We start from the raw sequence: 21,634 nt of genomic DNA on the forward strand, positions 1-21,634 counted from the left end.
AAGGTTTTCAGTGATCGTACCACTGTAAGTCCAGCTGTAAATGAAAGACTGATCTTTTTATTGAGCGATTACCGACCCCCCTAAGTGGCGTGTCATTCCCTTTTAGTCATTCGAAAGCAAAAAGTTTGAGCCTAGCGCCATCTATCGTTCTGTCTCACTCTGAACAAGTTGAAGGCGAAATAGCACCCCCTGATGGTTTTACAGTGAATAACCAACCCTTTGACTAGTGTGACGTAACTCACAAACACAACACCGCTGGCAGGAGGAAGAAGGATACTTTCCTAGTCTATCTTTAGGCCTAGTAGTTCAGGTAAACAACTTATTCTCATGGCTCCCTTATTATAGTTAAAGTCGTTTGGTGACTATTCTGCCCGATTTAAAATGGCAACAATTAGAAAGGACGATAGACTGACAAGTTCGCAAAGCTTTTCGTGTGTCGGTTTTGCAGGTATTCTTAGTAAAACGGTCACGTCTCCTTTGGAAGTTATAAAAATCAAAAGTCAAGTTGGCACCTTCCATTGCAAGAGAGGTTTCTGGCAAAGTTTTCATCTCATCTACAAAAACGAAGGACTTCGAGGGTTTTGGAAAGGAAACCTCGTTTCCTGTCTTCGGTTGTTCCCTTACAGCGCAATTCACCTGGCAGCGTACAAAAAGTAAGTGATTTAATTAATAGATAACCTTCTTGATTAGACTGTGGCGTTTCCTTACCTAATCAGCGGTGGTTTAGGGTACAAAGGCTAGCATTGTTGCTAACGTAAACACCAACTTCTTTTGGCTAAACCAAGCATGAATACAGGGATACATGGCCAGTTTTATTAAAAATGTATGTATCTATGTGTTAGAGTTTATATAGGTTGTTAAGACACATAGACAACCTATTACTATCGACTTTATTCGATTGTTACCACAAGCTATTAAGCTTTACCCAGTTTAACACATCCTCCATTTCAACCAAGGCACACCCTCTCTTATTATCCAATCAAATCGCTATGTTCCCTCAGTCGATGTTATGGCGTCATCAGACACCCGTCTCGGGGTCACTAAAGAGCGAAACCGGGCGAAACAACTGGTTTCTAAATCATGAGAGCAGCTAATCATAGGTTCAAGCGTTACGATATTTATGATCGGAAAACAATGTAAGTTGTTGTGGGCTGAGCGTAACGCTGCAGTGCCTTCATGTTGGTATTGTCCCAACCACCAACACGAGGAAATGTACCTGCTGTACAAAATGTTCCAGGAAGGAAGTGCCGTGATTGGTTGAAAAATATAGTGGATTCTTCGTTCATACACAGAGATTACTTTCTCTGTTTATTTTTACTACTTTTAAATATATATTTTTTTGTTGCTTTTTACGATAGAATAGGAAATAATCCTACAAAATGAAGTTATTACAACTTTGTCAAGGATAATATTCCCTATGAATACTACAAATGTTAAGAATAGTAAGATATCTCTTGACAGGCAGTCAAGCTGAACAAGGTTTTAATATTTATCAGGCTGAGAATATATATTTTACATGGACAAGCCTGAGCATTATCTTCCCTCTTCCCTACTGATTTCCTCCTGGGCTGCTTCTGTCTCCAGGATAGTCCACCTTCACATGGACGAGATGGGCTACGTCTCCCAGTGGAGGGCCATATTTGCTGGAGGAATCGCCGGCATTGCAGCAGCACTGGCTACCTACCCTCTGGAGGTGGCAGAGACCCGACTGATAGTGCAGAACTGCAGAGAGCCCACGTACACAGGAGTCCTGAACACCCTGGGCTCCGTCTACAGGAGCGAAGGACTTCTGGCCCTCTATAGGGGCTTCTCGCTAACAGTACTGGGTACATAATGCATCTCCTCCAGTATTGATGTGAAATATAAGTTATTAAAATGCACGCTACAATGCATGCAGGGCAGGTTTTAGTCTTAATGACGTTGCCCGTTTGAGCACTGGTTGTTGAATAGTTATCATGGCAGCGATCAACAGCCCTTTTGTAATATTTGAGGCTGAACAAATTCAAGGCCCATTCATTCAAGTTCTATACAACATATTTTCAGAAATTGTCCATCTATACAGCACATAACAGAAACCTAATATTATTGTATTTATTCATCTATTATACTGCAGAACTTCAGAAAAGCTCATCCTCACTTTCAAACTAAACAGCAGAGTTTATTGTTGCTGATTCTTTTAAATTGTTGTTCACAACATGACATAATCAACGTATTCATGAGAATATAATAAGTAGAGGCTACAGACTGAATCATCATCTAAATGTGCCCAACTAGTCAGATTTGTCATGGAATAAAAACCTTTCGGAATCTGTTACTATTAATGAGCATGGATGACCTTTCTAACCAACTCCTTTGCTCTTATGCAGGTGCCTTTCCCTTTTCCATCGGCTGCTTCGCGGTGTACGCAAACCTGGACAAACTCTGGCAGGAGCCCCCCTTCCGCTTCAACTCCCTGCAGAACTTCATCAATGGCTGTCTGGCTGCTGGAGTGGCTCAGAGCCTGTCCTATCCCTTTGACACGGTCAAGAGGAAGATGCAGGTAAAGTAGGAGTGGATCGCTAATGCTTAGATGTCAGACATTGTTGAGTTAAATTATGTCCACCAGGGGGCAGTTTTTGCATTGCAATTCAATTTGCCTTTTTTTGGTCATTCAAGGTTTAAACCAGCATGAGGGATGTTGTCAGAAATATGTCAGGCAAGTTTTCCCTTCAGAATGTCCCAGTGTCATGTCTGTAATAAACATACTGTCATGATAAGAGAGATTAAATAAAGTTTACTGGTAACTGTGATTAAAATACATAGTTAAGTATATTCCGCCCTATTTGGTTCAGGATCCCAAAAACAACATATGTAGTTTCACAAGTAGGGGACTGAATTCTGCAAGAAAGGATGCATGCTGAACAATAGCTCGGCAAAGGACAGAGTACTACATTGGTCTATAATAAGGCACCACGCGGTCATACAGCAGCTGAGAATGTGATGTGAATGCAGACGCTGTACATAACCTCTCTAAACATAGTCGCGGTCACTATCACTTTGAAAGGCACAGTGAGAGTAACGGGTTCCAAGTTCATTCAAGTTGACTTTTTAGTATTAGAACAAGGTTTTACATATGTCATTGTTTTGACTGTTTGAAGATTTCATTAGAGGAGGATGAGGAAAGTTAAACATTTATTTCATACGATTTGTTTGAACGACAAGGTCACCGAGTATAAATTATGTTATCTATCTATCCAGCCAACAAATGGCAGAAACAAACTGCCTTGAAGCGGAGAGCGAACAAACACCTTCACACCCTCCTGCTCACACGCACGCACATCCTCATCCATGTCGCTTCACACGGCAAAACACTGATTGTCAAATCCATCTGGATGATGGATTCTGTAGAGCAGTACAGGTGGGACTTGTTCCACTGGGTTCTTGGAGAGCAATCTAGCTCTATCACACTGAAAGTGTCTTATCTGCCATTCTCTAGACCGACGGGTACATCCTCCTGAGCCAGAGAAAAGGTGGTTGCTAATTGGGTATTGCATCGTGAATGTTGGCCACAAGAAGAATTTTATAACCTCGGCAGGTTCCTTTTTAAATCGGTGGAAGTAGTTTAACAAAAGTTTCCGAAATCCATGCAATATTGGTCTTGGTAAACATGCTAGCATAGCTTTTATCCCTTTTGAAATGTAGGTTCCTGTTGTTCCTCCCCCAATCAGATTATTTATATAATCTAATTGTGTGAGTAATGTGTATATAATTAAAAAAATATATATATATTTGAGAGTGGTTACCTCTCATCCAGGTTTGGAGCTTTAAGTTACGATGTTATTCAGTTGAAAAAGTTGATGTATAGCAATTTAATTATCTTTTCCCCACTTGACATTGTATAGCATGATAATAGTAGTAGCCTGATTTTCACCCCCGTTCATTTACTAATTCCTGCCTTTGCTGCATATGATTCATCTCAAACGCCCAACTCATGCATGCACTGTGGTTCCTTTCTCAGGCCCAGAGTTCCCACCTTCCACATCTAGGGGGCGCTGATGTGCACTTTACTGGAATTCTGGACTGTTTCCGGCAGATGATCAGAAACAAGGGCGTCTTCTCCCTCTGGAGTGGCTTCACTGCTAATACTGTCAAGGTGAGGACGATCTATATTACAGACCCAAGGGACCATTCACACACAGATTGTCTAGCGTGATCCCAGAGCATAGAGACCATTATTTCTTAAATCACATCAGTTACTGGGTTTGTTGGCTTCTTCCTGTAGCGATCTTGCCGGGCTGGAATAGAAAGTATGGGATTTGCCATGCCAAAAGTGTCTGTTTCGCAAGCCAGCCACACTACTACTACATCAACTTTATGCCTGTCTTTGAAAGACGATCAGTGTGTTTCATTACCGTACTACGCATGTACCAGACGTAACAGAAAAAGAGGCAGGGTCTTGGCCCACGATGTCCTCAGCGTAGTTCAGCAGCACGGATATAATGAGCTAGGTGAACAAACCATGGAACAGTATGCCCCTGTCTCAAATTTCAACTTCAAATGTCATTTGGTGATGGCAGTGGAGTGTAAGCGAGTGGAAGGCCCTCTCTTCATCATGAGAAAAGAGTGTTTTCTATGATTGTGTGTGTGTGTGTGTGTGTGTGTGTGTGTGTGTGTGTGTGTGTGTGTGTGTGTGTGTGTGTGTGTGTGTGTGTGTGTGTGTGTGTGTGTGTGTGTGTGTGTGTGTGTGTGTGTCCATGTCATGACGCCAGGTCACTCAAAAGTGCAGAGACACCATTTGCATGTTGATTTTGATTCCATTTCTCCTTCTTCTACAGATCGTCCCTTACTTTGGCCTCCTTTACACTTGCTTTGAGACGTGCAAGCAGGTGTGCCTTTACCGCAACGGGTACATTGTCTCCCCCCTGAGTTACACGTTGGCCCCAGGCGTTGACCAGAGCCTGGGGCCTTACGAGCTACAAGAGGTGAAGCGCTATTTGAAGAACAGGAACTTCAGGTCGCAGGACTCCTTTAAGAATCGCTGGTGAAGAGGGGCGGTGCGACTCTCTGTGCAATAGATAATGAATGCGGCTCACAATGACCTCGGGGATAAGACAAGGACTTGGCAAGATGAGTCGCATATTCATTTCCTTACCGTAGATTTTTTTCTATGTGTATCTTTTTTTGTTCTGTTCTCCTCACATTTCTGGACTTCTATTCCTTCAAAGAGATACCTCGACAAACACAGCCCTATGGATTATCTGACAGTGTTATTATTGTTACCCTCTCCTTCTTATTCCTCAGTATTTCCAGTTTGATTATTGCCCATGCTGCTGTTTTAATATTAGTCCTCAAGGGACTGGCATCATGTATGTATTTGTTATCATGTATGTATTTGTTATTTGCATAGGAAAATTAAGTCTTGGAAAACCGCAATGTGTTTCCATAGGAGTGTGGTTTAATGATGGAGACAGTTAACTGGACATGGGGCTTATTCACCTAGCAGCCATGTTTGTTTTTCTCAGAACTAGTTGCAATAATCAAGAGGGAACAAAGATGGCTACTAGCTGAATAATGTCCATTATGTGCCTTCCTTGAAAGTTTTCAATTTTCATTCAGTTTTTTTGTGGGGCTGATTTTAAAATGTTTGCTATGGAGAACTAGATGTGCCATAGTAAAGAAAGCGGTTTATCAGTTAAAAAAAGATTTTACTGATCAAGATGTTTCAACGATCAATTTTACTGCAAACAAAGAGTCCTGCCTGGGTGGTAGAGAGAATATGAATAATTGTATTTGAGCAATAATTTTTGTTGTTGAAGAATGTCTGTTTATTTTCATCATTTGTCATTTTAAAACTTATTTAAAATCATGTAAATCCCCTGCATTGTCTTTGTTTCTATATTTTTTTATGGAGATCGTTTTATGCCAGGGTCTTACTATCACTGTGTCAAAGGTAATGGAGGAAGTGAACACACACACACACGCACGACATCACCCCCACCACCATCCACACAATATTCACCCTCCCTGGTTGCCCTCTAGGGCCAAAAGTAACATAATCCCTGTTTGTTCTTTTCTTCTCTCGTTTCAAACTCATACACATTACACATTGACCTGAAAGCTTGTTTTAAAAATGAAAATACCCAAGTTGTATCACTTTTTTGTGATTTACAACAAGCTGTGTTGACAACTTTGCATATAGACTCATAACGTATTTGCCCACTGGGTGAACAGGAAATGGGGTCATTAACTGATGGAGTGACCTCTCTTCAGCTGGTTCATGATGACCTTTATTTGGCATGACCTTGAGTTAACCCCCAAAACTACACGTGATGTTAGGAATGATTAATCTGGCTAGAGGTTATTGGCCTGAATTAAATGTTATCAAAAAAGTACGTTAGTTGGATTGTAGAGAACATTATTCAAACTTATTTGGGAATGAGGGGAGGGGGCACATGTAAATCTAAAGCCGCTTTTGATTCCCGCCCCCTTGAACGCAGGACCACCAATGAAACACAGAGACCAAGTTGACGCTATGTCCCGCGAACAGCCTTCTTAAGCCCCTTCCCCCGATTGTCTCTAGGTCATTTTAACTCAACCGGCAAACCTCAACCGGTCCTGCGAGTGAAGGGGAAGGTACCTTAAAACAACTGAAGATGGGTGATCAAGCTATTTCTTTCGCTAAGGACTTCTTGGCTGGTGGCATTAGCGCTGCCATATCCAAAACAGCTGTTGCCCCCATCGAAAGAGTGAAACTTCTGCTCCAGGTGCGTGCAAAAACAAATTACTTTGTCCCCATTCTTTGCAATTTACCTCTGTCTAGTTTAGCTTTGATATGTTTTGAATCGTTTTGAATGTCTTTCATATGTTGCACAGATATTGCTGACAGATTCGGGCTCTGATTAGGACTTCTGCTTATGTCTATAAGTTGGGATCCAAACGAGGAAAAAATGGTTCGGCTGTTTGATAAATGAAGTGACACCTCCTGCGTAATATGCCACATAGCCAACCAAAGGTCCAATAGTTCAGGACATGCAGTCACTGCGTTATTTATTACATTTGAATGAATAACAGAGTTGCACATATGTTATCAAGGTCGCGCAAGGGTAGTCTAGAACTGAGCCTGAGCCAACACTTTCCATTGCACTGGGCCTTCAGTCACGAGTGGGAGGTGGGGCATAGTTGTTGAATGGATATCGTAGAGGGCGGCTCGTTGGAATGACATTAAGGTGTCAGACCGCACTAGGACGATTTTAAAAGTCTGGTGTTGTGTTACCAGCAGTCATGCGCCCACTTGGGAAGTTTTTTTAAATTGTGCAACCACAATTCAGCAGAAGTATTGTGCATTTGTTCAGCAGTATTGAAGCAGTTCCTGAAAGGTATTGTTCATTAGTTCAACCGTATTGTGCATTAGAAATTAATCTTCCGTCTTGCTCCACAGGTCCAACATGCCAGCCAACAGATCACGGCTGACCAGCAGTACAAGGGCATCATGGACTGCGTCAGGAGGATCCCCAAGGAGCAGGGCTTCCTGGCCTTCTGGAGAGGTAACCTGGCCAACGTCATCAGATACTTCCCCACCCAGGCCCTCAACTTCGCCTTCAAGGACAAGTACAAGAACGTGTTCCTGGACGGCGTGGACAAGCACAAGCAGTTCTGGCGCTACTTTGCTGGTAACCTAGCGTCGGGCGGCGCCGCCGGAGCCACGTCGCTGTGTTTCGTCTACCCCCTCGACTTCGCCAGGACACGCCTTGCCGCTGACGTGGGCCGGGCCGGGGCCGGTCGAGAGTTCAAAGGCCTGGGAGACTGTCTGGTGAAGATCTCCAAGTCTGACGGTATCAGGGGTCTGTACCAGGGCTTCAGCGTCTCCGTCCAGGGTATCATCATCTACAGGGCTGCCTACTTTGGTGTCTATGACACGGCCAAGGGTGAGTCCTCAGCTTGTGCTGCCAGCCCTAGGCCTAGCCCTAGCGTCATGGTCGTCTTACGCCTGAATTTGTATACGTTGGCCAACTGCCAATAATTGTGGATGCATTGTTGTTCACTGTTCTTTTTGATACTTTCTCTTCCGCAGGCATGCTTCCCGATCCCAAGAACACACCCATCTACGTGAGCTGGGCCATCGCCCAGTCAGTGACCGCCGTGGCCGGTTTCGTGTCCTACCCCTTCGATACCGTCCGTAGACGCATGATGATGCAGTCCGGCCGCAAAGGAGGTAGCCGCCATTTAATTTTTTTAATGGTTACATTTAAACGTTCAATTAATGAAAATGTTTATCAAATGTTTTGTTTCAAATTTCCCATTCTTCCTCAGCTGACATCATGTACTCCGGCACCATGAACTGCTGGACGAAGATTGCACGTGATGAGGGCGGCAAGGCCTTCTTCAAGGGGGCGTGGTCCAACGTTCTCCGAGGCATGGGTGGTGCTTTCGTGCTGGTTCTGTACGACGAGCTGAAGAAAGTCCTATAAGTCGTCGCCGTTCGTGTCCACGGTTTCTGTTGTGACGACTGTAACATATCTTGTACATTTGAAAGAACTGAAATACCACTGTATTTATAGGGACCAGCTAGTATGTTCTTACTAGTTGTAGCGGGGAGTCTATTATGCACTACTTTGTTGGCCACGTTTGTTTGTTTCCGACCACCTGAATGTTAATCCTTCACCAAAGGAATGTAAAAATAAAGACAACCTTCTAATTTAAACGTCATTCCCATGTTTATTTCGTTGCAGCTTTTTCTCTTGTCGGGCATTTAATGTATAGTCGTATATTTACAAGATGTAGCCTCCCCTGGCTACAGCTTTACTTGGAAGCTATCACATCATGCTGAGTGAAACTCGATCGTTGCTACACAGGGTCAATCTCATGGGCTGTGATTGGCCTTTAACCAAAGCCAGCTGAAGGGTTTGAGCTGCAATTTGATATTTCAAAGTTCTTTTTGCATATGGCAGATGCAAGTCGTCCTGGTTTTCACTGCATTGAATGTCCTGGCTCTGCATGGGTTACTGGAAGGAGCAGTGATTACCTGTGCCAGGGTGGATTACTTCCTCTTTCTAAATTGACTTTAGTCTCCCATCATCACGCCTTTTCTCTGCCTCTGACTGGTGTGACTAACACTTTAACCTTGAGCTGGTGGAGTCTCTCTGCTAATTGGACATGCCTGCTTTGGGAGAGGCACAAGCATGACTATAACTAAAACGACAGCCATTGTAGAACTACTGTCCATGTAGTACCAGTAAGGTGGTCGGTGGGTCTTACTACGGACACTTGAGGTTGGATTATTTGGCTATAGACATAAATTGACTCTACAACGGAGGGTGACTACAGTGATGGCTTTAACATGCTGTTTGTGGTGAGGACTGGGTTTGTGAAAGCAACGACTATACACCAGAATGCCTTCACAGATTTTTGGAGCTTTCACACCAGCTGTGAGGCGACATTGGCTTTTTGCCCAAATGTCTACACAGAAGGCATGTACTGAGCAACTTGCCAGGACTAGCTTGCAGGCAATGTTGTCACTGGCTGCATTTGGTCCCTTGATACGATGGTCATGGGGCTACTAGATTATTTAGAGCTATATTGACTCCATTAACTGTCATGTACACGTGCTGTAGAATGACAAGAGTGCAACACCAAACTGATGCTTAAAGGAACAAGCTTACATGAGTACTAAAGTATTGTTTCATGTGTATTGTGCCCTTCTGGCAGAGCATAGAGATTGTAAGGAAATTACTTTTGTTCCATTATTGTCTATCTCGGGGTTCCACAAACTTGCTTTGGATAAATGATGGATGGGATGTCAATGTCTGCATACGTGGACAGCATTAAATTCCCCATCTACACTGTTGAATTGACTGCACAATATAAATCAGACACTGAAAGTGTCTGACCTGAGCTACTATTCTCTGACACTGAACACTGACAGACTGGATTATTGCCTTGGCAAACCTACATTTTTACACACAAATGATTCAAATTGTAATGGTCTACTAATTCTGTTAGATTGTCATGGCAGCTTTGGCACACAAAATTCTCATATTTGCATATCAGTAGGCCTAAACCAGCAAGGCGGGTCCATGGTGGTAATCCTTCAATTACCACTGAGAGCCCCCAAACACACACACAGACACTCCAACACCCATGCATTGCACACACACACACACACACACACACACACACACACACACACACACACACACACACACACACACACGGAGCTGCCGGCTAACAACCGGGTTACAAGAATGGGCACAAGAAGGATTTGTCAGAAGGAACAGGGATCAGTGCCATTAATGTTCTGTTCATCAGTGGTGTTAGGCACACAGAATGAGTTTGAGGACAGTAGACAACCAAGAGGCGACCAGAAGTGCCAGAAGAAGTGTAGGGCCCAACAATATAGAGGTCCCTGCGGCATGACTAATATTTTTAAATTTGGAAGTGTTCTGATCAAAGCAACTTATTATTTACTATTAAGGATATGTATGTGCATATAAAATATAGCAATGTGTATAATATGTACCACTCACCGTAACCCATCACTAAAGGCTACTAACAAGGGTTTAAAGTAGCATTGGTGAGTGAATATGATTTTAGATATCAAGAAGAATCAAGGTTGGACATTATATTTTTTATTAAGGATCAAAGCGCTCTCTTTAAACTTGCCGTTAGGCTATATATCTCTGTCTTCATAGGATCCGCTCATAATGTGGGTCGTGGAAAAGATAACGTTGATGGCACAGGAAATTATATGTGTGTGGCCCTTGGTTAATATAATAGAGGTTCGAAAACGAAAGATCAATCTTACCCACACAAAATCCTATGATATCGTGCTTGATTTGGGGATTGGTGCTGCATGTCCAACATACATTCATTATTATGGAGACTGATAAGCAACTTTCTTCTGAAAGTATACTCATTCACTGTTGGGCCACCAAGACATCGAGGTGAGAAAAACATTGTCACAAACATATCTTCCTGAATAGTTTTGAATTAAATTAAGAGAATAAACTTCGAATGAGTATTCAAGCCTAATATATATATATATATATATATATATATATATATATGTATGCATACATACTTTGTCCTAATAATAAAGGCATGTAACTTACAACATTTTCACCTGACCTCTTTTTGTCCACCAGCGACCTCAGGTGGTAGATACAGAGGTCCATGTATTATCTATTGTTTGAAACCTATGAATTCCGCATGGCAGCAAGAAAGTCAGGTATGTTGGCCAAATGCAAATGAATTGATTCGGCGATTAGAGACCGAAACCACGTGAATCACCTTCAAATAGCATCGCCCACACTTCAATAAACCCCTTTTACATCTGCAACAATGCATCGCAACTCCAACAAGAAAAAAGAAAGAGAAAACCGTAGTATTCTCCAATCGAAGGCAAATAAATCCTCCTGTTGTTTTTGTGTTAGTACACTAGTCCACGCCCAGACCCCTATCTCGAACAAGTTGGACTCTTTTTAACCTGTAGATGGCATTACATTAACCCCCTGACTCCAAATCACGCATCTGCTTCCAATACGTAGGGGCTGCTGGTTCATCACTTCTGCTCCGAGTAGCCTGCAGCTCACGCCTCAAGAAAAACGGGATTGTATCAGCACTGAAGATGTGCATAACCAGAGGAGCAAGTGATAGGACTAAACCTATACGTCGAAACTAAAAGCAATACCACGGGAACTTCTTCGTGGGTGAAAAATAAGAAAGATGTACCCATGGCGGTTATGGATCGCCATGATTATGGGCTCACTATGGTACTTTTCAGAGTACGGTCAAATAGCGACTCAGTTCGTGTTGTGTGTCCTGTGTTGTTACGTCTCTACCCCGCCGATATTGAGAAACATGGGCCAGGAGAGCGGCACACAAACAGACGAAGCAGCCCAGGATGACGATCATCGGGTAATGTATATTTTCGCACACAAAGATTAACTCTTGCGATGATCTGCAGCTGCAAGAATATGCCTTGTCAACCATGAGGAAATGTTGTATCGTTATAAAATACAAAGGAGCCTGTTTAGCTCGATGAGGTACCCAAGCATTGAGTTGAACATTGCGGCAGTGTGCCGCAAGATGCACCAAGTTCATTAACCAAATGCACTAGGGCTACCCTTGATTTATCTATCGTTTATTGTGGGTAAAGTGATTTCGGACGTTCTGACAACTCTTAAAAATCGTTCAAAGATTGGAATGCAGCCAAAGCCCTCGGTGAATTACCTTTATGTCAACAACGGATACCATTATCATTTTCACATGAAGGCCTAATGGTTTTTTGAACTTAACATGTTTCCCTTCTTGTTTTTTTTAGGGAAACGTAGCAGATGCAACATGTTTTGGTTTCGCTATCTATGATGGAGGGAATAGCCCACAAGTTAATCAACAGGAGGACCTTTCGTTTCAGCTGCATTATCCCAACGTCAAAAGGTCGCTGAGGCATGGTAGGACTTGCATTTTATCGCTGGAATTTAACACTATAATGTAAATGTACTTTGACATCTTTTTCCTTCAGAGTTCTGTAACATGAGTTTGAAGGAAAGCATTCGAATGTCCTATAGAGCTCATATAGTCAGACAGTTTCCATTTTGTTATCAACCAAACGGTGTGTGTACAGATGACAGTGTTCACACATAACTTTGCCAAAAGCATTATGCTCTGGAGAGCTCATGTTACAAGGTGGAAGTGAAAGCTGTGTGGAAGTCATTATAGAACACTTTTAAATGCTGTGAAAGCAAACCACAACAGTTGTCTACTGCTACACAAATGCGTTGAGTTCAGAAGCAACGGAGGCTAGTTTACTATTGGCTTTAAAGTTGCACACAGAATAAGTGCATATTAAAAACAAATCAATATACACATGACTGTACTTAAATAATCGTGTGTGCGTGTGTGTTTGCATACGTGTGTGTTTTGTTTGGTTGCATTATGCATGTTTGTGTGGTCATGTCTCTTCATGTGCCTGTGTGTGTCCCCCCCCCCCCCCCCCCCCAGTGTTTGAGTGTGCTTACAGACAGTTAATCCTCCCGTGGTACTGCGTCCCAGAGCCCCCTGAGTGCCAGCCCCTTCATCAGGCTCTGGGCAGGGAGTTTGACCTGGTGGTGGACCAGGTCATCAGCAGGGCCCGGGACTTTGACCTGTGCGAGGCTGTGGTGGGCTCCGTCCGGATCCTGACCCAGCACTTCCATAACGCGAAGCAGGCGGAAAGGTGAAGTTCTTATTCCTGTCGCTGCTTCTATGGAATCCCCTACCAAGTTCTAAATAGTCGTACGCACGCACAAGGCATTAAGTCATCTGGTTTGTCAGTGGTTTGCTGTGTGGTCTGTTATGGCAGATTTTATGTCACCGGTGAATCATTGACATTCTTTGTTTCCTTGCAGTGTGTCTTTTAACCTGAGGTGTTTTATGGGAAGACTTACTAGAGGAATTTCACCTGTGTCATCAAAACAGTGCTGCAACCATTAGAAAATCCAACTCAAAGATTCTCTCTTCTACACAGAAGAACATTCACACAAGCCGATGTGAGCTTTGGCCCATTGGCCAGGCAACTTTGCTAGGCCTGCCTGAGCCTGTCTGGTCTTTGCTCATCCTACATTTTTGGTTGAAAACCACACCACTGTGTTTCTACTCCCTAGTATTGTATACTATTGTGTGTAAAGACCTGACACTGAACTATTATTATTTACAGAAATTCAACGTTGTGCGTTTCCCTTGTCAACGATCGATTTTAAATCAAAGTGTATTTTGTTAGTGTACGATTTAAAATCGGTTAATTACAAACTCTGCGTCTCGTCCCCAGGGATCCCATGTTCGGCTCCAGAGCAGAGGAAATGGCTGTCCTGAGGGTGTTCTCCGAGGCCCTGGTCCGTAATCTGTTCCCTGAGTCTCTGTGTGGGCTGGATATGAATCGCTGTGCCCTTAATGAGATTGTGGCCTTAAAGGGTGAGCAAGTGGAACATGCGCATGCACACAAATTACTTCTTCTATATGAGAATACATCCATAATAACCCTGTATCACTGCATGTAGCGGGAAAGGGGGAGGCGTAATCCCTCATGGTCTGTTTCAGTCCAAAAGCAGGATTGGCATTATGTCTTTTGTTGTTGATGACATGGTGTCATTATTTCTATTCCAAACCAATTTAGCTATTTTCATTGCTCAGTTTGTGTTTTGAATAGGCCTTTGCATGGCCCCTCGGGACGTGTGTTTTTCTTCCGCATGCGGCAACCTGTTTGACAGCACACACACACGCACACACAGTGTCAAGTCAAATTTGACAGTTTCACAGTTGCTCTGGATCCCACTATGTATATGGAGGGAATGTCTGGCATTTAATGGTAGTTCCTTAATAAATTCCCTATACAACGATGGAATTTGAATATTTTCTGTCCCCCAGGTTTGGAGCTGCTGGTGACGTGGCTGTCGAACCCGGACCACCTGAACCAGATGGTGGTCGGTCAGCTCGACAAAGCCTCTCCCAAAAGCTCTGCGGAGGAGCTGCGGGGGTCCGACGGTGACAGGTCCTCCTCCGCCTCCCAGGGAGAGGAAGAGGAGGAGGAGAGCGAGGGCTCTGAGGAAGAAGAGTGCAGTGAAGTGTGAGCATTGGTCTGGTCTTAACACGCTTGTTTGCTTGTTTTTGGGTTGGATTGAATTGCCGCATTGTGATGCATTTTCCCATCTTGTGCTGGCGGTCGTTTGTAGGTCATGTGAGAACTCGGAAAACTCCTCAAGCCATAAGGAAAAGATGAAACTGAGATGTATGAGTCTGCAAGTATATCTTCTGCATTTAAAATACTTTGGGGAAATCTCTGTCCTGCCTCAACGTCAACCACACTTTGGTCCCATTTCCTCAATGGATCAAAACGGATGTGGTGTTCTCACTGAAACCACCTCAAGTATCGTCTTTCTTGTGAACAGCAGATGGACGTGCCTAGACTTCCACTGTTGACTTTCATGTGACATTAGTGTGACGGTTTAAATAATTGTGGATGGATTTTGTGAACCAAAAACAGCAGGGTGGTTGCAGTGTGCTTTTGGACACATTGTGTGTGTTTGTGTACAACACTGAAAGAAGGAGTCTGCCATTCATTCAGACTGACAGTAGTTGTTAGCAGCAGAACATTTTGTTATTTCAGGCAGTAAGAAAACCATAGTCACATCATCCGTATCCTTGAGCTGTTTCAAGTCGATATTAAAGTGTTGGACAACTGTGCTCAAAAAAGCCTAGACTTGGTTTTATATTGGTAGTATTGGTTTTCTGTTTCCTCACTTAAACAACACTTGGCAGCAAGGCATTTGGGATAACCTTTGCTCATATCTTATCCTACAATAGGAAATAAATTATGCTTACTCACCAAAAGCATGTGTGCTGTACTGCAACAAAAATGACAGTGTCATCGTTTACTCAATAAATAATCGTAAGGATAAGCATAAAGTAGAACGTCACAACCGTCGTCCTAATTGTATTCACTTTCAGGTTTATCTCCTGCCAATAAATGACTAATAGTCTTTTAAACCATTGTATACCCCCAGCCAAAAAGCTCAAAGAAGGATGGGTCAAGTTTGTGGACAAGGTGAAATACAAGAGACAAAAGAAGAAGGCGACGAAGAAGATGAAGATGAAGAAGATTGAGCAGGAGCTCATTTTCAGAGCGATGACCAACCAGGGGACGCCGCCTCTGGAGGGGAACGGCTGTAGCAGAGTGGCTTCCATCCGCAGCTGTCAAGACTCTGATCCGGTGAGATCCCTGCACACTATATACACGGTCACAACAAATGTATTGATGGATAGATACAGAGATAGAAACCCCGACCGGTTTTGTTGGCTCTGTTTCACCAGGTGCGGGGCGATCTTGAGCACTACCTGGCTAGCGTCCAAGAGGACATGATGGAATTCAAGCTGTCATACGAGATGTGGCGCATTGGCCATTGGACTGTGAGCATCCCCAATGTGAGTGGTAAATCTCTTTGGTGTGGTGCACAATGACCCAACTGCTGGTTTACTGCTAGTTGCAGCTCTGTAAAATAAAGTCCTTGTTAAAGTTTTGTTAATGGTTGAACACCTATTTCGTGTGTCTGTGTGTGGGGTGAATAGAATAATCTTTATTTATGTGTCACTCCTCACCGCACATTTTAAGAGAGCATAAGTGCAGTGTGCCATAATAGGTAGAACATGTGATAGAGGTACTCCCTATCACACATCCAGAGGTCCCGAGGACCAGTCCAAAAAAGTTGCGATACACTGTGGAAGACATTTTCATAGAAACAAGCAAATTAAATCTTATGGCAGAAAGTGTTCTATCATACAATAATTGTATGATTCACACCATTATAAATACTGGTTGTTCAAAAGGTGTCGGTTTGTAACGGGCCGATTGCTTGGCCTTGGTAATTTATTGCTTCTTCCAGCTTACTCCAGAATAGCTCATCCAAACAACTCCACCCTTGATACTGCGCTTCGCTGGGTCCTCAGCAATACACCCACCAAGGGTGAAGTAAAACAGATGCACAAGTCGAGAAATCCAAGGACAGAAATACATACAGTATATACATATAGAGACTCTTTCCATTTAAGGTAGCTTAAGCACTCATAAAATATCTTAAAATGTGAGTATTTGACGGCCAGCCTTATTGATGGCTGAATTATAAAGACATGCTAAATGTTTTTCATTTACATTGTTCACAGCCTGGTTCGCAATGTGGTAGAAAGCTCAGAGCATTAATCGTGTGTGTGTGTGTGTGTGTGTGTGTGTGTGTGTGTGTGTGTGTGTGTGTGTGTGTGTGTGTGTGTGTGTGTGTGTGTGTGTGTGTGTGTGTGTGTGTGTGTGTGTGTGTGTGTGTGTGTGTGTGTGTGTGTGTTAGGTGGACGGGGAAGAAGGAGAGCTGTTCTTCACTCTCCACCTGGAGGAGAGGGACAGCCCAGAGAACCTCAGCTGGGACATAAGGAAGACTTACCTGCAGGTCATATATTTCCGCAACAGATGGCAGGTTAGCATCATGTTCGTGGACACATCATTTAAATTCTGAAGACTCATTTACATTTATGTTTTGCAGATGTGTTCACAGATGCTCCATTAATTACTGCTACATACTGCATTATGCTGAATATATGTTTTCCGATGAAGAAAGTCCCGTTTCAGTTAATGTATTCAGGCATGTATGTTTTACGCCCGCAATCAATTATAAACAGATTGGTGCAATTAAAATCTATAGTCTTTATATAAACATGCGTTGCTTGTGTAGGGAAACACCATGACTTTCTGTCTCTGTGCTCATTATTTCCAGCAGAACCACAAGGCTCTAGAAAACAAGCCTTGTTTCATAACTTTTACGTCATTTGGGTATATACCACAATGTCAAATTGGATTCACATGTTGTGTTGTGTCGATTTGCCCGCACTTCCATATCTGAAACCATAGTGGGACCATTGCTCTCACAACCTATCATAGTCTCTCTCTCTCTCATTGACTTTTTGTCAGGACGCCACCGGACTCCCCTCCATCACGAATCTGGAACCAAACGCCCAGCAGGAGGCCAGCGCTGAGCTCCGAGAGGAAGTCAGAGTTTCCGTGGAGCTCTTCCTACAGGTACAACTCCCCCGTTAGACGCAATCCAGGCATACATGCCGCATTCAAAGTGGAAATGTGCCCTGTGGTATTTGGTATTTGCGAATGTTTTGTTTTTTTTGCTTCCAGGAACTGGTCTCTGATGAGCAGATAGGCCACACCCAGCCAGTGTTTCAGTTCCTGTGCCCCCTGGACAAGCTGCTGAATGAGGAGGAAAATGGTGGGGGGGTGTGGGGTCTTCTGAGTGGTCTGGCCTACCTTTTGACTCCTGGACAAGAGGAGTTGGAGGAAGAGGAGGTAACCTCACCCTTGTTGTTTGGAAAAATTCAGAGTCACGATTCTCCTCCTAGAATGTTCGAATTCCTAAATCCAGAGGAACGGCTCAAAATGCAATGTTAATGTGGCTGATTGACTTTAGCCTCAATTTGAGATGGAGCTAAAAATGAAAAAATGATGGTGCTAATCTCCCCACACAGCTCGTGGGGAACACAAACGTACACAGTGGGGCACACAAGCGCTTGTAAAATCCCATAGAATGATGCTTGCTTAGAGAGTGATACTTGCAAAAAAACAAGCTAAACCTGTCGGCCTTGAAATTCGTGCCAGGAATGGAAAAAGTACACGTTATCATTCGTAACACAGCAGCTTGGTCAATCCAAACCCTGCAGTCTTGACGTCACGCCACACAAGGCGTTTAGCGACGTTGCATAATCAGTTCCATTGCTCCCGGGAATGTGAAGATTCATGCTCAAATGGTAATCGCTGCATATTATTTATAAACATTGATTGATGTCATGGAGGAATTGTGTGTGTTTTGAAGTGAGAGGGCGTACGTGTATTTGCATATTTATTCATACATGTTTGAAAAAGTAATTTGCATGGAATTATAATCGTCAACAGTCTCGATTTGCGTCAACAATTGTACGTCAATCCACAAGATATGATTGACATACTATTTGCTCAGTATCAGCTTGATTTAGAATGCGTGTACATTCAATGTAAGAGCATATGCACGTTTTTTAACTCTAACATGCTGATGACACTAGCATTTATTTGGCAGTTTAATACAAAAAAAACTTTAATTTAAGGATGAGTATATAAAGTTATCTTATATTAAATTAAAGGCAGTATTTTACCTCTTTATTCAAAAAGAACCTTGGAAATGTCTCTTATGTCTTTAACAACACCACAGTACCGCCATCATTGGTGACAATGAATGTGTGTGAGTGTTTTAACGACATCATCAACTCACAAACAAATTATTGTTTCGATACAGCAGAATCGCCTAATTGTAGATGCAAAGGTGTGGTGCTCCCCGGAACCAGAAACCCCCATGTTGAATGCCGAATATTCCAGCGAAGGATCCGGAAAGAAGATCAAGGGCATGACCTATGACATCGTCCGGGCTGTTGGCGACTCTGAACACCATCCTCCTGGGACGGCATTTGAGGAAAATTCAGAGAACAGCGGAACAGACTCTGTTCCGCATAACGACACTGACCCAAACAATGCAGACAGAGGGGAAGGCGGCTCTATCCCTCTGACTGCCCAGCTGAAAAACATGATAAAGGGAGTATCTCTGACCAGGTCGCTAGAATCTCTGTTGTCCCCGAGAGAGGCCGACGATGAAGTCCAGATGGTCGAACTATCTCAACGGTCGCGACACAATGTCGCCCTGCCAGAGGATAGTGAAGTCCTCCTAATGTGGAGACATGCGCATGCTAAGTCTACTAAGAAGGTGGGGCTGCCCTTAAGACTGCCTGGCGGACTCCTCCGGCCCAAAGGGAGGGAGGAGAGTGCTCTGACCAGGGAGGACAATCCCCAGGGTCAGAGGGCCCCGGTCTGCAGGGAGAACCTGGAAGCCACCAAAGCCATTTTTGATCTGCTGAAGGAAATCACGGGTTTGTTCGGATTGTGTTTTATTTATAAAGGTCAAATCTTGATTGATGCGTGTGCAATTTTCCATTATATAATGAGCTTGAAAAGTCATTTTCTGAATTATTTTCTTCTTACGAATGCCAATTTTATTTTTTACTTTATCTTGCAGGCAACTCGATACTCTTAAACATATTTGATGCCATTTTGATGCCTGTCATGCCGATCCTTAAGAAGTGAGGGTCTTTCACACTTTATACTTTCACATTCTAACTTGTAGAGTGTGTGTTTAGAGTGAAGTATCGCTTTCAATTCATGCTTTGTCTCCCTTGTAGAAAAGTGAACACCTTTTTGACCAAGATGAACCCAACAGAATTGCAAATGGCGTCTTACATAGACAACTTGCGTAACAAGCAGTGGCCAGCAGGTGCGGCCACCCACCCAACCACTCCACGTACAGCCGAGGAAAAACAGGAAACCAAAGAGAGAGCACATCAACTCATCAATGCTAAATGTATGCCCCCCTTCTCTTTGTGTGAAGACACAACAACTACTGTGGCTTTTTGGCACGAGTTTCATGATATACGACCCAACAAGTGTTTCCTGTGTTTTGTTCTTGACCCAGTTTCAAGCTACCTCATTTTGAAGAAGACTGATGTGGAGAATGTTTTTAGACTTTTCCAGGACAGCGAGGAGAACAAGAAGTTGGTGTATGTGAGTATCTGAAGCTGACTAATTTGAGTGATGTTACTGCCTTTATCCTAGCCGAGCCTTGTTCATCACTATGATTTGTTGTGCCCTTCTGTTTGAAGAAACAAACATCGCACGTGAGGATAATGTAGAAATCTCAACTGCTTTCTTGCCTGTATTTTTCTGACAGATGCTCCTTTCATTTTTGCTGAAAGAGTTTTTACCACATGAGGACGCCCTGAATGTGAGCGCCAATCATCTGCAGAAAGTAAACCACAGCAGCAACAACAGCAGCCGCATCAACTGAATTGTGAAGTATACAGTTGTTGTTTTTTTCCTCAGGTACCATTTTAGACTACCTCTAGGTTGGACTTTTTAGAACAATCTAGTATTTATTAAAAGGCCATTCACTGCAATTACTTTTGTGGCTTGATCATATGGTTGAATTATTTTATTCTTCTACTTGACCTCGTATGCCTTTAAAAGATCAGAGAATTGTGATTACAATACTATTATTTATTTTTTAAATATTGATATGTGTCTCCTTCACTCGCCATTTCCAAAATGGCTAGTGGATAATAATCAATTTTAATTTAATTTAGAAATTAAATGCCTTATACATGTTGAATTTTTTTTGTTCAATCAACGTTGGTCCTTGAAACCGACCTGTATGGATTTCACTCGGGAGTTTGGGCCCCCTTGGGACCCCTTAACAAAAATACAATCTCACTGAAAATATTGAAGCACTTGAAAGGGGAGAATGTTAATGAATTGGGTCACTTTGTTTTGTGTTGCATCGGTTCCAGAATTCATAATGCTCAATAATCGTACAATATCTGACATTCCTTTTTAACCATTTTAATTTAAAAAAAGATGTCCGATATTGAAATAAACAATGGAGTTATACTCAAACCATTGTCAGGTATGCTTTGTGTTTATTTATTAGATGATAGGAAAATTTAAATTCTACGTTGATATTATGTAAATGATTTGCTTATGCCAGCAACCTTGCTCCTCTATTAAATAGAGGGAGAATAGTGCATCAAAGATGTTTCATCCAAGGTAAACCTAATTATATCATAAGGGAGCCTCTCGTAATAATAAATTGGTGTAGGTAATGTTATAGTCAGCCCTTTCTATGTGTTTGTGTGTATGAGTTTGTGTACGTGTACGTGTGAAGGAGAATAAATGGGTTTATCCTTCTTAATAATTTAAAATGTAGCATAACATATCAAAACCAAGTTACAGAAGGAAAATGAGGTGTAACAGTATAGACAATGAGACTGTTTTACCTTATTTGACAGAAGTGTATGAATTTACTGTTATTCATGACCATTTGATCAACAAAAAGATGTATTACGCTAAAGTAAATTAAACCCCATTAGCAAAACTCTTAAAAAACGTTTAAATGTAGCATAACATATCCAGACCAAGTTACAGAAGGAATGTTAGCTGTAAAAAACTGAATGAATTGAATGTGATGAAAACGTCATGCGGTTCAACCAGTCCTATGGTTCACTT

The 21,634-nt window shown here is 42.6% G+C and overlaps 3 protein-coding genes across 5 annotated transcripts; all 3 read left to right on the top strand.

Moving 5' to 3' along the window:
* The first annotated feature begins 202 nt into the window (after positions 1-202).
* Positions 203-6,078, top strand: slc25a43 (solute carrier family 25 member 43). Of its 2 annotated transcripts, none has more exons than XM_056600405.1 (5): positions 203-653; positions 1,585-1,826; positions 2,367-2,539; positions 3,998-4,132; positions 4,815-5,887. In XM_056600405.1, the coding sequence occupies exons 1-5, from the start codon at positions 382-384 to the stop codon at positions 5,022-5,024; spliced, it is 1,032 nt and encodes a 343-aa protein (XP_056456380.1). In that variant the 5' UTR covers positions 203-381; the 3' UTR covers positions 5,025-5,887. The 2 variants fall into 2 exon arrangements, with proteins under 2 accessions (XP_056456380.1, XP_056456382.1); XM_056600407.1 differs by lacking the exon at positions 203-653 and adding an exon at positions 660-1,136 and having other exon boundaries at positions 4,815-6,078.
* A 360-nt stretch (positions 6,079-6,438) lies between these two features.
* Positions 6,439-8,680, top strand: slc25a5 (solute carrier family 25 member 5). Its single transcript, XM_056600408.1, has 4 exons — positions 6,439-6,743; positions 7,418-7,904; positions 8,051-8,191; positions 8,290-8,680. The coding sequence occupies exons 1-4, from the start codon at positions 6,633-6,635 to the stop codon at positions 8,445-8,447; spliced, it is 897 nt and encodes a 298-aa protein (XP_056456383.1). The 5' UTR covers positions 6,439-6,632; the 3' UTR covers positions 8,448-8,680.
* A 2,446-nt stretch (positions 8,681-11,126) lies between these two features.
* si:rp71-46j2.7 (uncharacterized) lies at positions 11,127-21,480 on the top strand. 2 transcript variants are annotated; one of them, XM_056600475.1, is made up of 17 exons: positions 11,127-11,203; positions 11,523-11,892; positions 12,299-12,428; positions 12,979-13,192; positions 13,784-13,926; positions 14,380-14,578; positions 14,685-14,740; positions 15,516-15,721; positions 15,823-15,933; positions 16,845-16,970; positions 17,462-17,569; positions 17,678-17,845; positions 18,825-19,449; positions 19,596-19,659; positions 19,759-19,937; positions 20,049-20,137; positions 20,304-21,480. In XM_056600475.1, the coding sequence occupies exons 2-17, from the start codon at positions 11,701-11,703 to the stop codon at positions 20,418-20,420; spliced, it is 2,727 nt and encodes a 908-aa protein (XP_056456450.1). In that variant the 5' UTR covers positions 11,127-11,203; positions 11,523-11,700; the 3' UTR covers positions 20,421-21,480. The 2 variants fall into 2 exon arrangements, with proteins under 2 accessions (XP_056456450.1, XP_056456451.1); XM_056600476.1 differs by lacking the exon at positions 11,127-11,203 and having other exon boundaries at positions 11,225-11,892; positions 18,828-19,449.
* Positions 21,481-21,634: the final 154 nt, after the last annotated feature.

Source organism: Gadus chalcogrammus, chromosome 10, assembly GCF_026213295.1.
Source record: "Gadus chalcogrammus isolate NIFS_2021 chromosome 10, NIFS_Gcha_1.0, whole genome shotgun sequence".
NCBI classification, from domain to species: domain Eukaryota; kingdom Metazoa; phylum Chordata; class Actinopteri; order Gadiformes; family Gadidae; genus Gadus; species Gadus chalcogrammus.

Bases quoted from the DNA above. Each gene is read 5' to 3' on its own strand.
- si:rp71-46j2.7 (XM_056600475.1), top strand. From the start codon at position 11,701: ATGTACCCATGGCGGTTATGGATCGCCATGATTATGGGCTCACTATGG. The intron at 13,927-14,379 runs GTGAGCAAGTGG...TCTGTCCCCCAG, and splicing joins TGAGATTGTGGCCTTAAAGG to GTTTGGAGCTGCTGGTGACG. The intron at 19,938-20,048 runs GTATGCCCCCCT...TTCTTGACCCAG, and splicing joins TCAACTCATCAATGCTAAAT to TTTCAAGCTACCTCATTTTG.
- slc25a43 (XM_056600405.1), top strand. From the start codon at position 382: ATGGCAACAATTAGAAAGGACGATAGACTGACAAGTTCGCAAAGCTTT. The intron at 1,827-2,366 runs GTACATAATGCA...GCTCTTATGCAG, and splicing joins CTTCTCGCTAACAGTACTGG to GTGCCTTTCCCTTTTCCATC. The intron at 2,540-3,997 runs GTAAAGTAGGAG...TTCCTTTCTCAG, and splicing joins CGGTCAAGAGGAAGATGCAG to GCCCAGAGTTCCCACCTTCC.
- slc25a5 (XM_056600408.1), top strand. From the start codon at position 6,633: ATGGGTGATCAAGCTATTTCTTTCGCTAAGGACTTCTTGGCTGGTGGC. The intron at 6,744-7,417 runs GTGCGTGCAAAA...CTTGCTCCACAG, and splicing joins GAGTGAAACTTCTGCTCCAG to GTCCAACATGCCAGCCAACA. The intron at 7,905-8,050 runs GTGAGTCCTCAG...TCTCTTCCGCAG, and splicing joins TGTCTATGACACGGCCAAGG to GCATGCTTCCCGATCCCAAG.